Below are 17,405 nucleotides of genomic sequence, written 5' to 3'. Positions count from 1 at the left end.
AGTGAGCGATTCAGCCACTCCATGCCCTTTAAATAGCAGCTGCTTAATATGCTGAAATGTTGTCTTCCAAATATTTATCCATTTGAGTGTGTTTGGGGCCAGGAGACTGTACCAATCACCAGGAAGAGAAAAGTCTTTGAAAAACAAGATTGCGAGGGAGGAGCCTGGGGCTCAGTTTGCCCATTCTTAGAAAAAACTCACTCGTAGGCCACACATTCATCGCGGATAAGCGAGTGCTGCTTTCATCTTTTTGGATCTGTTTCCGAGGTTACCAGCTGACAGCCTGTGATCCGGCCAGCAAACATGCTTTATTTGGCCATGTTAGTGTTGCTATAAAAAAAAAAGGGGGGGAGCATCATTAATAATTGGGGGAAGAGTTCTCACACACACACATACACACACACACACACACACACGCACACAAAGTTTTGTTTCTTACTGCTTTTCCAAAACCAAAGGCCCTGGTCCTGCTCGGGCCTGCGTTCCTACAGGCCGAGGTTGCCTGCACTCCATGGTTTGTCCTCAGCTCTCCACGTGGTCTGGCTGCCTCTCGTTTGCAGTGTCCACGTTTGTTGTCTGCCTGGCTCCTATGAGGTTTGAGTTTGGAAATTCCTGATACAGGAAATTCCTGAGGAGATACAGGAAGGCTCTGAGTCCCAGATTAGGAACTAAGAGTCCTGCGTCCCAGCCGTCACTTGGGACTGGGTCCCCGGAGAAACCATTTGATGTCCTTGTACCTCAGTGTTGTCATCTGCCAAATGGGGCTGCAAATGGGCCTGCCTATACCTATTTCACAAAGGCTCAAAGAGGATCATGGGTTTGGGAGGGGTGTTCAGTCAGTTTGGCCTTTGGTTAAAATGGAAAGGCTTGCTATGCCGTCATCAGGCTGGGCTGGGAGTCTTTCTCCCAGATGTTAAGTTCATCAGACTGGGGCCGAGGGAGGTGGCTGTTCCCGGGCTGTGGCCCCCGGGAAACTGCATCCCATCCCTGTACACCCTGCCTCTCTGCTGCAGGTGGACAGCTGGGCACTGGGCGTGTTGCTCTACACTCTCGTGTATGGAACTATGCCCTTCGACGGTTTTGATCACAAGAATCTCATCCGGCAGATCAGCAGTGGTGAATACCGGGAGCCCACGCAGCCCTCAGGTGTGTGCCCTGGTGGGGCTGCAGGTTCAGGGAGGGTGTGGTCGGGTTATTTCCTCAAGGAGTCTCCTGCTTTCTCTCCTTCTTCTTTCCAGAAAAGCCATTCTTTTTTTTTTTTTTTTTATAATAAAGTGAATAATGGCCCAAGGTCTTGGAACCCTGCACCCATGTGGAAGACCCAGAAGAAGCACCTGTCTCCTTGCTTAGGATTGGATCAAGTGCTGGCTGTTGTAGTCATTTGGGTAGTGAACCAGAGAAAAATGGAAGATTTTTCTCTCTGTCTCTCCTCTCTGTAAATCTGCCTTTCCAATAGAAATAAATTGATTTTTATTTTTTTCTTTAAAACGACGAAGTATCCAAGACTTGAAGTGGCACCCATATAAGATGACCGGCAGAGTTTTAGCCTCAAGTGTCACAATGCCAGCCAGCCCTTGAAAGAGTTCCCGAAAAGATTTTATATATTTATTTCTTTGACATGTGTGCAGACAGGCTTGTATGCATTTGTACTTAGAGCATGAGAGAAGGGAGAGAGAGAAAGAGAGAGACTTCCTATGTGTTGGTTTATGCCCCAAGTATCTGCAACCAAGGGGACAAATGGAGGCCTGAAACAGTCTCGGTCTCCTGTGTGGGCAGCAGCACCTGCCCAGGCTGCACTGACAGGAAGATAACCTCAGGAGTTGGATACCAGAGCAGGTGCCCGGATCTAAGACACAGGCATCTCGTCTGAATGCTGGACTCATGCTGACACGAGGCTCCCAGGAGTGTTTTAGCAAGTAGGCCAATGTGTAAATCAGAATTCTCAGGTGATGAAGATCAACCGTCGTGTGCGTACTTTAAAGAGAAACACATCCCTCTCTACATGTGTTTTCAGCAAGTTAACCTGTTGTTTTTGAGAAAGCTTGGGCTGAGCTCCGTGGTGGGCGTATTTGCTTCACCAGCTAACTTGCCCCAGCACAGTTCCTGGCATGTTGTAGGGGGTGAACGTATGTTCGTCCTTCTGGTTTTCAGGGGTACAGTTAACCCAGACCCCATATTTAGGCTTCCGTAAGTTTTATATCAGCCTGTGTGAATGATTAGAGGAAAGTGGTCCTTCCCAGGAGATAACTCAACCTCCTCTGGGGAAATACAGTTTGAATTTTAAAAAATACTTATTAATTTATTTGAAAGGCAGACTTACAGAGGAAGGGAGAGAGATCGTCTATCTGCTGGTCACCCAGCAAATGATCTTAACAACCAAGACTGGGCCAGACGGAAGCCAGGAGCCTAGAACTCCATTCAGATCTCCCACGTGGGTGGCAGAGTCTCAAGCAGTTGGACATCTTCCACTGCTTTTCCAGGCACATGAACAAGGAGCTGAATCAGACGTGGGACAGCTAGGACTTGAACTAGCACCTCTAAGGGACATTGGCATAGCAGGCTGTGGCTTAACTTGCTGTATACCATAGCTCTAAACCCATCAGCAGTTTGATCTTAAAAGTTCATCAGCTCTGTGGTTCCCATGACTTTCACCACATCTGTTTGGGGGCCTTCCCCCTAATTCTCTATCAACAGAAGTTTGCAATCAGGATTTTTTGGACAGACTGTGAGTGGGTAGCAAAGATCGTAGACTAGCTTGGTAGAACGTGGCTTATGTCAGACAAGGAAAGGGGGTGAGCTCACTCTATGAGGATCTCAGAACCTGGCAAAGAGGGCAAAGGTTGTTTGAATTACCCATGGGTGTCAGGTAAGTGCCCCTGAGCTCTGCTCTGTCCTCTGCAGTTTCCTGTTGACCACGGGTGCTACATGCGTGCACAAGCCAGCCTGTGGAGGAATAAAGCAAGCTGAGGTGATCCACACCTGTCTTCCCTTTCCATAAAATGGTGCTCACCAAGGGAATGGTGCTCACCTGCTCACGGTTCTTTCTGATGACCTGATCAGGTCTGACTGGACAGTTCAGCACTTCCAGTGTCTTTGCTTGTGTAGAAGAACGTGCCAGGATGTGATGGCTTGCTGGCCCGAGGTTCTGAGTCTTGATTAGGCATTGGCTTGCTAAGGCGAATGTGTCTCTGTAGGCACTCCCAGAGGGTCACCTGTGTCGCAGAGCCACAAGCTCCCCTGCACTGCCTGACTCCACGTGTGCCTCTTTCCCTGCAGATGCTCGAGGACTCATCCGCTGGATGCTGATGGTGAATCCGGATCGCCGTGCCACCATCGAGGACATCGCCAACCACTGGTGGGTAAACTGGGGCTACAAGAGCAGTGTATGTGACTGCGATGCCCTTCATGACTCTGAGTCCCCACTGCTGGCACGGATCATTGACTGGCACCACCGTTCCACCGGGCTGCAGGCTGAGACGGAAGCCAAAATGAAGGGCGTGGCCAAGCCCGGGGCCTCGGAAGTCGTGCTGGAGCGGCAGCGATCGCTGAAGAAGTCCAAGAAAGAGAATGACTTTGCCCAGTCTGGCCAGGACTCAGCACCCGAAAGCCCGTCCAAGCTGAGTCCCAAGAGGCCTAAGGGGATCCTGAAGAAACGAAGCAACAGCGAGCATCGTTCTCACAGCACAGGCTTCATTGAAGGTGTTGTGGGACCCGCCATGCCTGCTGCCTTCAAGATGGAGCAGGACTTGTGTCGGACTGGAGTGGCCCTCCAGACCTCCCCGGAGGCAGATGTGCCGGGCAAACTCAGCCCCAAGCAGTCGGCCACGCTGCCCAAGAAAGGCATCTTGAAAAAGACGCAACAGAGGGAATCGGGTTACTACTCATCGCCAGAGCGAAGCGAGTCCTCTGAGTTGCTGGACAGTAATGATACCCCCGGCAGCGGCCTCCCGTCCCCCACGCCCCCAGACCCAGCTCGAGGTCCCTCCCACAGCCTCTCCTGCCGGAGGAAGGGCATCTTGAAACACAGCAGCAAGTACTCGGCGGGCACTCTGGACCCGGCGCTCGGCAGCCCTGAAATGCCCACACTGGAATCCCTGGCAGAGCCCGGCATCCCGGCCGAGGGCCTGTCGCGGAGCTATAGCCGTCCCTCCAGCATCATCAGCGATGACAGCATCCTCTCTAGCGACTCTCTGGACCTGCTGGACCTGCAGGAGAACCGGCCTGCTCGCCAGCGCATCCGCAGCTGTGTCTCGGCCGAGAACTTCCTCCAGATCCAGGACTTCGAGGGGCTCCACAACCGGCCCCGCCCCCAGTACCTGAAGCGCTACCGAAATCGGCTGGCGGATAGCAGCTTCTCTCTCCTCACAGACATGGATGATGTGACTCAGGTGTACAAAAAGGCTCTGGAGATATGCAGCAAGCTCAACTAGCCCTGGGGGATGCGGGCGTCGGGCAGTGGGACTGTCTGTTGGCTGTGACGATAGACTGGCAGCATTAGCACCATCGCATCCCAGCCTTGTTTGCAGCCTGAGCACCTCAAAGGGAGAAGCTGCTGCCTGCCAGCTCTGCCAAGCGCCAGTCAGAATTTGGGTCCCAGCTAGCATTTGCTCTGTGGCACCTGCTGCAGGACTGGCTGCCTAGGGAAAGTAGTGGTGTTAGCCAGCCTGTGAGGGGAGGGAGAAACAGAGGATGAGGAGGGAGAAGGGTCTTTCCCTAGAAGTCATGTACAAACTTCTGGAGGTGGGGCCAGAAAAATGAGAGCCACCTGCTTGGGATACAGCCAACGAGCTTGCTGTGCTTGTTTTCTCCTGGTATCATCAGGCTTGGTCTGTCTGGCAAGTGGATTTCAGCAACCTGAGCTTGAATTGATGATCTGTTGGGTGAGCTGGTTTGAGTAGTCCAGGCCTATCGGGGAGTGCTGTGGTTGACTAGTAATGGTTGCCACGGGAACGGGAAGGGAGGCAATGGCTTTCGTGTCACTTAGTTGTCATCCTAGATTTGGCCAAGTCCTGGGACTTAGCTCAAAGCATCCTATGGGGTCTACATTGGGATTTTTTCCCACACCACTGGTGTGGTCTTTGTTACATTAGCTCTTCTACCTTGAATGGAAGGCAGGGCCCTGGTCAGAGAGAGAATGTGTTGAACTCTGCTAAGGACGTAGAATCACACCTTGGTGATTTTTCAGCTCCTCGCTATCTGCCATCTTTTTCTAGCCCTTCTTCTGACCTGGAACCTCCAAAGTGGGGACAGAGAAGGAAGTTGGTGGCATCAGAGGCCAAAGTGATCATGTAGGCCAAAGTGATCATTCCACATGAGTGGAATTTGACGTACATCAGCAAGGGGCCATGTGCCACTCTGCTTTCTCTCTGCTAACTGGAATGCTGCTCTTCGGGCTCTCACCTACAGACGCTTTGAATCGGATGTGACACTAGATGCCGAAGGATTTCCCAGCTGAGTCGTGGTGCCTGGGGTTCCTGGATTTTCCTGTCCCCTGAGTGTAAACCCCTCAGAGAGAGAGGAGGTGGCTTTTAGGAGTTAGTGTATAGATGGGATGTTTGGATGAGGAAAGATGGGCACAAGGTGCTTTATCCCCCTGATAGACCAGGGTTGAATGTCATGCTTTTGAACTTCACTATGAACTCCTGGACTTTGGGGGAAAAGAAAGTTCCATTCATTTAATGGGTAAGATGTGAAAAAGAATGGAGCAGGTTGGGAGGAAGCATGTAAGAGAGAGGAAGCGTCTCTTTAGCTGTCGTCCAAATTGTTTTAGAAGACGCAGAAAGGAAGTAGGACAGAACTCTTAAAAATACGTTTTTTAGAGCTAGATTTATAGTTCCCAAACATCCAGGTTACAGGTGAAAAGGTGCCACGCCCATCATGGGATATCGCTAGGAGCTAATAATGGTCTTTTGGGGGATGACTTCAGATTCTATTGGCCGAGGCCAAGAGAAATCCTTGAATCGGATGGCTGGCTTGAGGTAGCCACTTGGGACTGGTTTGGGGCTGTCATTGGGAACATTGAACAACAGTAACTCACAGGGAGATGGAAAATTGTTTACTGATAGCACTAAGAGCATCCACTAGGGTGGGGATGCCTCTGTCCGCTCCCCTTGTCCGCTTTACACTTCCATCAGGTGGAGTGATGCGTCACAGGGGGCTGCCCACCATCCTACCCTTCAACCCCACTGGCTTTCTGAATCCCAGAAGGTTAAAAAGACAAAAAAACAGTCTCTAACTGACAAATTAATGGTTCGGGGTGTGAGAGTGCCTGGAGGGCAACCCACAACTTCTAGGCACCTTGCCCTCCTGCCACCTTGCCGGCTGCTTGCACGCCAGCCTGGCTGGTGGCTGCCCCTGTGACGCAGGCATCACACCTGCCTGTCGGTTGCTATTTCTTTCCCTGTCACCAAGTGATTGAATCTTCTCCATAGTTCCCAACAGTCTAGTTTTTTAAGTATAAAGGACGTTTATTAGGGAGAATCCTTCTCCGTCCTTCTCCCTCCCTGAAACTCGAACATGTTCCCTTCTGACAGACAGTGGACGTGGTCAAGAACCTCCTCCATCTAGAGGCAGACTCTGAGCTGTTTGCTTTTCCATCAGCTGTGAGGTTGCTGGTGGCGTTAGAGGGTGTATGGTTTCTTTTGAGAGGGGTGGCTTCGCTGCTGGCCTCTCTGACCTTGTCCACTTCTGACATCCTGTCGACATCCTCTGTGGGAAGTCCTGGAAAATAGCTCCCTGCTTTCTCAGTAACCCTCCCACCCCTAGCAGCTAAAGAAGTCATGCCTGATTCACTTGCATGGAATTACCAGTGAGGGACCCTCTCATGACCTGGGGGGCACTGCAGGAGGATGGTTGTCAGTACTTCCGGTCTATGCCTCCAGGGGGGCTTCTCAGCATCTTAGTTTACACATCTGCCAAATGGGGTAGAATTCTTTCTTTTTGCAGGTAAATGTCAAGGCATGATCAGTTTTCAGGAAGTGCTCCAAGACCTTAGGCAAAAGGAAAGTGCTATGTTCCGTCTGAATGTCCAGCCCTGTCCCCAGGTGCTGCCTGCCTCTGCAGTCCGAGCAGGGAGCACTTCTCAGGGGTCACTTCAGGCGAGTTCTGTGCAAGCCTGCTGTCTTGAGTACAAATGTGAATGATCAACTGACTGCTTGTTGCCAAACTGGAAAATGTTCTGTAGGGATTTACTGGCATGGTATCATTCCTAGATGATTAAAAAAAAAAAAAAGAGAGAGAGAAACTTGACTGCACATTTTTTTAAATCCATATTGTGACTTTTATTTAATTTCTATTTTTTTTTGGTAATAAAAAGTTGACTTTTTTATTTGAATTTGTCTTTTTTATTTATTGGTCTGAAAGGCATTTCAAAGGTATTATAATAATATATTGGTGTAATTTAATTGGTGCAACATGCTTTATGGTTCCAGTCAAAATTGGTTTTCATTCATTGGATTGGTTTGAGCCCAGAATAGCCTACAGGGAAAACAAACAGAACAAAACTGGACAGCCACTCAAAGTGTTTGTGTTTTCATTGGTAACTGATTTTTTTCATTTTTTTGTTTCTGTTTTTACTATTAAATTAAATAAAGTGCTGATGAATTCAACTAAACTGGGACCTTGCTTCTTTCTTCTGTTGTTGATCTTAGTTCAGTAGGTGCCAGGGTGGGTAGAACTAACTGCAGCCTACCCAAATAAGCCATCAGAGGAAAAGGGAATTTATTCGGGTTTCGACAGTGCAGCTGGAGCCAAGATGTGGACATGTAGGGGACCATAGAACCATAGAATTTGGCCCAGTGCATTAGCCTAATAGCTAAAATCCTTGCTTTATGCATGCCGGGATCCCATATGACCGCTGGTTCTATTCCCAGAGGCCCTGTTTCCCATCCAACTCTCTGCTTGTGGCCTGGGAAAGCAGTCGAGGACAGCCCAAAGCTGTGGGACCCAGCACCTGTGTGGGAGACCCAAAAGAGGCTCCTGGCTCCTGGATTTGGATCGGTGTAGCTCCAGCCATTGCGGCCACTTGGGGAGTGAATCAACGGATGGAAGATCTTCCTCTTTGTTTCTCCTCCTCTGTATATCTGACTTTACAATAAAAATAAATATTTTAAAAAAAAGAACCATAGAATCAAGTACGCCTTTATCTGCTCCTCCTGGTGTCCCAGCTTTCTTTTATCCTCCCTGATTGTATGTCCCCGCTTGACTTGCCCCAGAGCTTCCATGTGTACAGATTCTTATGCAGATTCCTTCAAACTAAAGAGATGTCATCAAAGACCAACATTCAACCATGCTCTTTCCCCACTCTTCAACTTCCTTTGTTTCCCTCTTAGGGGCTCTCCTATCCCAATGGTGGACAAACTCCATCTGTTGGGTCAGAGTCAAGATCAATGGGTCACTATTTTCTACTGGGCAAGTCCCTGCTCCACCTATGCTGTAATGACATTTGAGCCCCATTTTGCCATTGTTTCTATAAAGAGAAAGATCTTGGAAAGGATAAAGGGTGCTAGGGTGAGGTTGAGATGTTCCTGGGTCCTGGCTGTAATAGCGTATGACATTAAACTATGCTAGACAGTCATGCTATGCACCCAGTAGTAGTTTGTGGAATCCATTCAGAACAAGGTTCACTTTCCAAAGAAAATACCACTTGCAGAGTTGATCTACTGGAAGAATACCTGATGTAGCATCTTCACATTTAGCAAATAGAATTACAGCATGTTCCGTTAAATCTCAGCTACAGATAAACAATGGGTGATATTTTAGTCTGAGTACAGTCCAAGCGATATTTGAGTCATGCTTATACTGAAAATGAAATTATGTGATGTTTGAATTTAAGTTGGCATTCTGAATCTGCTCAGCAGTCTAATCTGCTGGCACTTAATTGACTGTATTGAGCAGGTGTGGGTCAGTTCACCAGTGACTTGGGGAGTGGATGCTTGTAATTGTGGGCTGCCAAATGAGAATGTGATGATGCTGATCCAACTGGGATGAGGTGGAAGGAGTTCCAATCCAGTTTGGACTTCATGACTGCTCCTGAGTCAATATTGCTATACCTCTGTGGGTGTTGTTTTTCTCATCTAATAGGTATATTGTGATTTAACCCATCTCTAACATGGCTGGTGAAGAAGAAAAGGGGGAATTTTTATTAAGTTACCTCTTGAGTATAAAGCTCTTTGTGAAGGGCGAACAGTAATCCTCTCTTTCCGGGGCAATGTCCAATGACTTACAATGCGGCATTAAAAAGCAATTTGCTCGGGCCCTAGGCTCTTAATCTTCCACTGCAGTTGCTGCACCATTAGCAAATGGGCAGTCATTTAGAGAGTAAGGGACTAGGAGGAAGTTTGCTTTCAAGTGAAATGCTCTGGAAAAACATAGTTCTGCATGTTGTCAACTGTTGCTGGAGTTAATGGGCAGTGTTCATGTTAAGGACAGAAGTTCAACGAACATTCATGGGGTTTCTATGAGGGGGTGTCCAGAAAAGTTACGCAAACTGCATATGAGGAAAAACCCGAAACCATGCTGCTTTATTCTTTTTTTTTTTTGCTCTAAATTTTGAATCCCATTATCCATTGCCTCTTTTGAAGTGCTCTTACATGTGAGGTTCATGTCAGGTGATGCGAGGAATTTACTGCTTCAGGAAGTTGAGAGTTCCAAGGAGGAAATGCTACATTGGATGTTGTGGTTCCATACAGGTTGTGGGACTCCTTTTCACACATTTGCACTGGATGTGGGTTTTATTCTTAGGCAAGCTTTGTATGGTCCTAAGCTAGCTTCTGGAAACAGTGACCCTAGAATCACACACTAGAAGATGGCTTGGCACATATGTGATAAGGAAGGGGGGTGATTAGCTTTGCTTGAGTCATTTTGTCTCCTCTGCCTAGTCCCAGTTGCAGAACCCAGAGGGAAATGTGCTATGATTGGCCAGCCTGGTTCCTGGACCCTCCCTGTGGTGTATGTGAATGACAATAGCTCCTTTAGAATCACCCAGTGCTGCAAGGAAGGAATGCAAAGCAGACAGAAGTAACTTGGGTTGGCTTAACCTTGGGGTCTCCATTTCCTCATCTACAAAATACCATTAAATGATCCCTAATCGACAAGGCTATTGGGAAAAATAAGGTGTCTAGCAGAACCAGGTGCATAGAAAGCTTTTCATTGATCCTGAAGATGTTGGTGAAGACATCAGTGTTACTGTACTGTTATGAAGAAGAGATACATTTTGGGGGGAATATTTTAACTATAAAATCAGCTTTCATAGCACAAAATTCAGTAAACATTGGCTTGAACACCACAGGAGCTTTAGTAGCTCAAAGACCTGGATTTCCAAAGGTAAGATGGGGTTCATAATGAGTTACTTCTGTTGGGAATAATGGGACCACAGGGAAGAAACAAAATAAAACTTCCCCCAACTAAATACAGTAGTAAGTGCTATGGAGGAGATGGAGAAGATGCGGAGGCCGGGAAGGAACAGAGGGGGTAGCTCCTGTGGAAAGGGTCGTCAAGGGAGGTGTCTGAAGAGGTGACCTCTGGGTGGAGATCAGAAGATGAAGAACTAGACAAAAGGAAAGGGAACATTCCTGCAAAGGCCCTGGGGTCTTCCAAACGGAGCTTCATAGGGCTAATTTCTGATCCATTGTCATAAGCTAGTCCAGGGAGTGTGATGTTGTGTTAAACATGTGTGACCGTGTTCTCACGTGGACTGGCTGTGATCATAATTGCAAACGCCTGGTTCCTTCAACAGGTGGTCCCCAGATGAGATGCATGCTGTGATGGGCAGTTTCAAATGTGAATATGTTTCCACTGCAGAAATCCACTGCCAATGAAATTTATGGAGAGGGTATTTTTAATCCAAGGGCTGGTGAAAAGCTTGGGTCATGGAAATGGAAAAGCAGTGATGCTCTTTGAAGTCCAGAAAGAACAGACTAAGCATGTGCGTGTGTGTGTGAAAGAGAGAGAGGAGAGAGAGAGACTGGGCTTGCTCCATGTTAGCACAACTGGTTCCAGTAGAAGATGGTACAAGAAATTAGAAGTCACTTTTGTTTTAAATTGGAACAATTACTTTCTTCCTACTGAAAGTTTGAACTGTCCATTTCTACCTGGCCAGGAATATCCATTGTATCTTTTTTCCTTGAAGATTTATTTCTATTTTATTTTTTTTTATTGGAAAGAGATATATAGAGAGGAGTAGAGACAGAAAAGATCTTTCATCTACTGATTCACTCACCTAGTGGCTGCAATAGCTGGAGCTGAGCTGATCTGAAGCCAGGAGCCAGGAGCTTTTCCCAGGTCTCCCATGTGGGTGCAGGGTCCCAAGACTATGGGCCATCCTCTATTGCTCTCCCAGGCTACAAGCAGGGAGCTGGATGGGAAGTGGAGTATCTGGGATATGAACCGGTGTTGATATGGGATCCTGGCAGATGCAAAGTGAGGATGTAGCCACTAGGCTATCACACCAGGCCCTCCACTGTACCTTGATTCACTGTCTACTGCACCCATTCCTCAGGCTAGCATTTGTTCATGAATTGGTCTGGACCACCACGTGTGCTGAAGGAGCAAACCCTAAAGCTCAGCACAATGAGCTGTTCTTTCTTCCGGCACGGATTGTGCAGGGCTTCTACCAGGTGTTGCCTCTAAGCAGTCACTGGGCATTTGAGCTTCTCTCATTTGGGGCTCTTTCTAACCATGCAAATGAGGAACAGGGCATGAATAGGACTTCTTAAAAAATCAGGCCTGGGAGCCAGCATTCTTGTATAGCAGGTCAAGACACCACTGGTGATGCTGGTTCCCATATGAGTGCCTGTTCATGTCCTGTCTATTGATGCAGCTCCTGGCTAATGTGCCTGGAAACACAGCAAATGATGTGTTTGGGCCCTTTCTGTCCATGTAGGAGACCCGTGGAGCTTTGGGTTCCTGGCTTCAGCCTGCCCAGCCCTGGGCATTTGGGGAATAAAGTAGCAGATAGAAGATCTCATTCTTTCTCTTTTTGTTTCTCTCCTTGTCTTCCCCATCCTGTCATTTTGCCTAACAAATGAATGCATCAATAAATCTTAAAAACAAACAAACAAAAAAGACCTGGCTACAATTCAGTCTCCTGACCCCAACCTGTCTTCTAGAGTAGTCATTGATTCTATAGTACTTAAGGAGGGAAAACTAACCCAGGGTGAATGAATGCTGAGCAGTATGTCCACCACACCCCAAGGAGAGTTCTTGTTAGTAGCTCCAAGTGCCAACTGGGCAGCAGGCATGGTAAGAGGCCTCTACCCCCCTCTGCTCTTTGGCTGTTCCTCACGCTCCTTTCTTGCTGTTTTTACAGATGAGCAAACCATTTTGGAAAAGCACAGTACGTTGACTGAGTAGTCGCCTAACCATTAAAAGTGGAGTTAGATTTAAATCCCAGACTGGCTGGTTGGCTGTTTTGCCCAAGCTCTTATATGTTCTGTTGGATATAAAGGATGAGTCTTCTGTTAACTCAGCCTTTTTCTTATAAAATTCAATATTTTTTTCTCTTTTTAAATTTTTATTTGAAATTTTGGTTTTATGGTACAATTCCATAGAGTCTGAGATGTCCGCCCCCCCATTCCCACTCCCTGACAGAATTCATCTTAAAGATAGAATTTTATATACACACACACACAGATCTTCCATGCATTAGATCACTACCCAAGTGGCTACAATGGGCAGGGCTGGACCAGACCAAGGCCAGAGTCAGAGGACTCCAGGTGTCCCCCATGGGTAGCAGAGACCCAGGTATTTAGCCATCATCTGCTGCCTTCCCAGGTGAATTAGCAGAAAGCTTGTTCCAAAGTGAAGCAGCTGGGTCTCAAATCCGTGCTGTGATATGGTGACAACAGCTTAATCCACCATGCCACCCACTGGCTCTCTAGCCTGTTACCATCTCTGTGTAGATAACGTCTTCCTGCAGGGGCTGAACAGAGAACTTCAGAAGACACTAGCCTGAGTCAATATGTTCTCCAAGTGAACAGGACAGGGAAAACCATCATCCCCTCCCCCGCTATTATCCCACTGGTGTTAAGCACTAAAGGATCTGGTCTCCACAGGTGGAACTCATAGAATGAATCAGGCTCCTCCACTCTATTGGTGGAATGGGCTGGAGGAGTTAGGATGATAAGCACCTGCGGAACTCAGACCTCAGCAGTTAGCTCCTGCTTACGGATGTGTCTGTGCGCTTCCCAGGAGTCCTGCCTAAGCTGTGGTGCCTCTGGAGACACCCTGCTTCTAGACAACCTGCTTGGAGCCAAGTGGAGACACAGGATGACAGGCTGGGCCATGGGATACCTACTTCCACCACACTGAAAACGGAGCATCGGCAGGCTTCCATGTTCAGCCCAGGGCAACAGCTCAGGCGTGGGCTCCAGACTGGACTTCTACGGGGACGCTTCCTTGACAGGTAATACTGAAGGTGGGGACTGGTCATGTTGAGGGCAGCTGGAGAGAAGAACCCCCTCTCCCGATAGACCTAGCCTGAGAAACTGCAAATGGAGTTTGTGAATCATAAAGCTAAAAACATCTGATTCAGCAGGGTCGAGGGCATTCCAGAAGCCTCAGCCATCAGGGCTTTGGAGCTCAGACAAAAGCCATGTGTGCAAAATGAGCAGCCGGATGCAGGCCTCTAAGCCAGTCCCGCAGGTTAGCTCCAAAGTGGCCATGGTTGTGGGTTCCGTCCCTGGCGAGTTCACATGCTGTTGGAAGTAGGCCCTGCTGAGGCTGGCTTTTCCAAGTGGATATAGCTGTGTAGCACGGTGACAAAGCCAAGCGAAGAATTGCTTGTGCTTTTTGAGAAACAAATCATTATCCCATGTGGAGGTACTTGTGGGATCCAGTGTATTGAGATTGCGTTACCTGTGAGGTTAAGCTGAGGCTAGAAGAGCACTCTGTTGGGAAGATTCAAAGGGAAAGGAACGGCTCAGGGAGGTCAGCTCTCCTTCAAGGTTGCAGTGAAGTTGCTGGGCATAGTGCTTTGAGTCTTTTACCCGAGGTCTCCTGTCCTTGAACCTTCCACCCTGGCTGACTTACTAGTGATTCTGCTGCCCCACCCCATGCCATCCATGTTGCTTGCAGACAAGGTTGTGGGCCTAATTATTGCTTCTTCAACCTCACCTGAGGAACCATTTCAGTTCATTTGCTCTCTACCTTTACAAAAAAGTCTTCATTTTTCTTCATTTGAAAGAATAATAAAAAAGGAGACAGAGATCTTTTCCATAGGCTGATTCGCTCTCCAGATGACCACAACAGCCAGGGCTGGGCCAGGCCGAAGCTGGCTTTCTGGAGTCCCACCTGGATCTCCCATGTGGGTGGCTAGAACTCAGGTACTTGGGTTAGCATGTGCTGCTTTGCAGGTATGTTAGCAAGAAATTGAATCAGAAGCTCTGGCTCGTCGGGAGTTGAACTGGCACTCTAAGGAGGGCAGGCAGGCATCCCAACCAGCGGCTTAACTTGCTGTGCCATGGCTCCTGCCCTGCCTGTCTCTGAACTTTTGCTTTGTCTTTGTACTTAGCCCTGCTCTCAGTCCTTGAATATGACCTCTTTGTCCTTCCTTAGCGTGGACCCTGGATGAGCCTATAGCCTTCACCTGCGCTGGCCAACCTTGTTGCCTAAGCCAACACTGAGCAAGGGATTGGGATTCATCCTGTTAACATGAAACAGCTGAGAGCTGCCAGTTCGCTGTAGATGCCCGTGGCTGCCCGGGAGTCAGCCATGCTTGGTTCTGGTGATTGTGATCTGAATTCAGTTGTGTTTGTCTTGGCTAAACTCCATGTTCCTCTTCCACAAGGGAAGAGGGAGCATAGGTAGAGATTTTCAAACTGTGCTCTTGAGCTCATCTTCAAGGCCAAGGGCAGCTGGTGGGATTTAGAAGACCTGTCCATGAGGCCAGCGTGCGGGGTAGCAGGAAGGATAATCCCCTCCTTGTAATGTAGGCATCCCGTATTGGAGGACTGGTCCGAGTCCAAGACACTCTGCTTCCAATTCAGCTCCCTACAAATGTGCCTGGGAAAGCAGCAGAATATGACACAAGTGCTTGGGTGCCTGCCACCATGGAGAAGATCCAGATGGAGTTTAGCATTTCAGCCCTGACCATTGAGGTCATGTTGGCGAGGGAATCAGTGGATAAAAGATTCTCTCTCTCCACTTCTCTTTCTCCCTCTTTTTCTGACTGTGCCTTTCAAATAAACCTCACAAGAAGATTTAATGAAAAAAATGCAATTTTTACTTCAACCTAAGCTGCTTTCATTTCATCTGTGTTCTCCTCAAGCTTTTATTCAAAGATTGAAATTCATGACCAGCAAGTGGTAGGCTGGTAAGTGTTAGATAACTGGCTCTGTGGGGTCAGCAGTGAGATGCAGGGGTGAGGCATATGGGATTCACTGACGTGTAGTGATTTTTTTTTTGTTAGTTTCTGTGGTGTAAATACTTCCATCATGGGCAATTTCAAGAGATTAATGTGATATCAATCAGCTAGAAACGTTCTTGGGGATTTAAAAATTGGATCTGGGAGCTAGCATGAGCCACCTACCGTATCCTACTGTTCCTTGTGGTCCCCCAGATGCTGCACGGCTGTAAACAGCAGCTCCCAGGCACAGGGCTTCCCGCTGTGGGGACTGTGGATATGGATCTGGTCATTTTTACATTTTTCTGGGTCTTTGTGCTTTTAGGAGGAGAAGCCCTTCTCTTCCTCCTTTCAGACAGGAAATGTTGCAGATATAACAAGCACAATAAAAAAAGTAAATGGAGATGGCTTTGAGAGCATGGAGACAATGTCTACTGGTAGGTAGAATCATAAAGCATGTTAGTTTGGGGCAAGCTAATCCTCTATCCTCTGCCCTGTGATGCTAGCATCCCATTTGGGTGCTAGTTCAAATCCCAGCTGCTCTACTTTCCACCCAGCTCTCTGCTTATGGCCTAGGAAGGCAGTGGAGGATGATCTAACGTGCTGGGACCTTGCACCACATGGGAAATCCAGAGGAAGCTCCTGATTCCCAGCTTCAGATCAGCTGAATTCTGGCCTTGGTGGCTACTGGCCACTTGGGGAGTGAACAAATGGATGGAAGACCTGCCTCTCTATTTCTCCTTCTTTGTAAATGCTGCCTCTGCAGTAAAAAAAAAAATCTTAAATTATATATATTAGTTCATAAGTGCAATGGAAAAAATAAAGCAGGGTAAGAATGGTGGAGGACTTTTAGTACTTTGGGTTTTGATCATTTATGCTTTTCAGAGAATTAGTGCATAGCATCTAAGTTATTAAATTTTTGGCGTAAAATTGTTCATAATATTCCACTATTTTATTTTTTTGCAAGGTTTCTAGTGATGAACACTCTTTAACTTTTAATATTTTCTTTTTGTGTCTCTTTCTCATTCCATTCTTCCTTCTACACCTCTGTTTTCTCAGTCTATTGTTAGAATACTTGAGGCTGGGTGTTTACAAAGGCAAGAGATCTGTTGTGGGTCATGATTCTGGAGGTGGGAAGTCCAAGACCAAATGACTGTACTTGGTGAGCGCCTTGTGCTGCTGTATCTCATGGTCGAGACCAGAAGAACAAGTAGGGCACAAGAATTCGGTGCAATGGTGCAGATGCTGCTTATAGCAACTGCATCCCAAGTCCCAGCCCTGCTTCCATTTTCCAGTCTCCTGAGCACACACATCCTGCGAAGCAGCAGGTGGTGGCTCGAGGATCAAGGACTTGGGTCCTTGGCACCCATATGGGAGACTCCGATGGAGGTCTGGGCTCCTGGTTTCAGTCGAGCCCAGAATCAGAGGTTGAAGGCATGGGGGGAATAAACAACTAGAGGGAAGATTTCTCTGTTTGTATTTATTTTCATTTATTTGAAAGTCATACTTTTTTCTTTTTTTTAAAAGAATAAGTTATAAAGCATTTCCCACCTGTATTTTGCCTATTTAACAAACTGTTCTTGTGATAACAAATCCAGTTCCAAGGGAACTCCACTAATTCCTCTGGACAAGCTTTTCTCCTCCCAATTTCTTTTAAAATTATTTATTTTTATTGGAAAGGCAGATTTACCAAGAGAAGAGCCAAATATCTTCCATCTGTTGGTTCACTCCCCAAATGGCTGCAATGACTGAAGCGGAGATGATGTAAAGTCGGAGCCAGGAACTATTTCCAGATCTCGCATGCAAGTGCAGGGTCCCAAGGCTTTGGGCCATCCTCTACTGCTTCCCCAGGCCACAAGCAGGGAGCTGGATGGGAAGTGGAGTAGCCAGAACATGAACTTGTGCTCATGTGGGATCCTAGTGCTTGGAGGTAGAGGATTAACCAGTTGAGCCATCATGCCAGTGCTTCACCTTTCAATTTCATCACAGCCACAATTAAATTTTAATATGAGCTTCAGTGGGGACCAATCATATTCAAAGTGTAGCTCTGCCCCAAATTTTAATG

General features: G+C 47.5%; 1 protein-coding gene across 1 annotated transcript in view; it reads left to right on the top strand.

Annotated features, from left to right (window-relative positions):
- NUAK1 (NUAK family kinase 1) overlaps nt 1-4,440 on the top strand; it is a 59,952-nt gene extending 55,512 nt beyond the window's left edge. The window contains exons 6-7 of the mRNA XM_040990968.1: nt 1,014-1,146; nt 3,277-4,440. Coding sequence (XP_040846902.1) covers nt 1,014-1,146; nt 3,277-4,430 — 1,287 coding nt within the window. The 3' untranslated portion in view covers nt 4,431-4,440. The remainder of the gene's footprint in view (nt 1-1,013; nt 1,147-3,276) is intronic.
- Nucleotides 4,441-17,405: the final 12,965 nt, after the last annotated feature.

Source organism: Ochotona curzoniae, unplaced genomic scaffold (genome assembly GCF_017591425.1).
Source record: "Ochotona curzoniae isolate NIBS_2020 unplaced genomic scaffold, NIBS_Ocur_1.0 contig_1014, whole genome shotgun sequence".
Classification (NCBI taxonomy): domain Eukaryota; kingdom Metazoa; phylum Chordata; class Mammalia; order Lagomorpha; family Ochotonidae; genus Ochotona; species Ochotona curzoniae.
The sequence above is the reverse complement of the archived record's forward strand: the minus strand, read 5'-3'. Positions and strand labels throughout refer to the sequence as shown.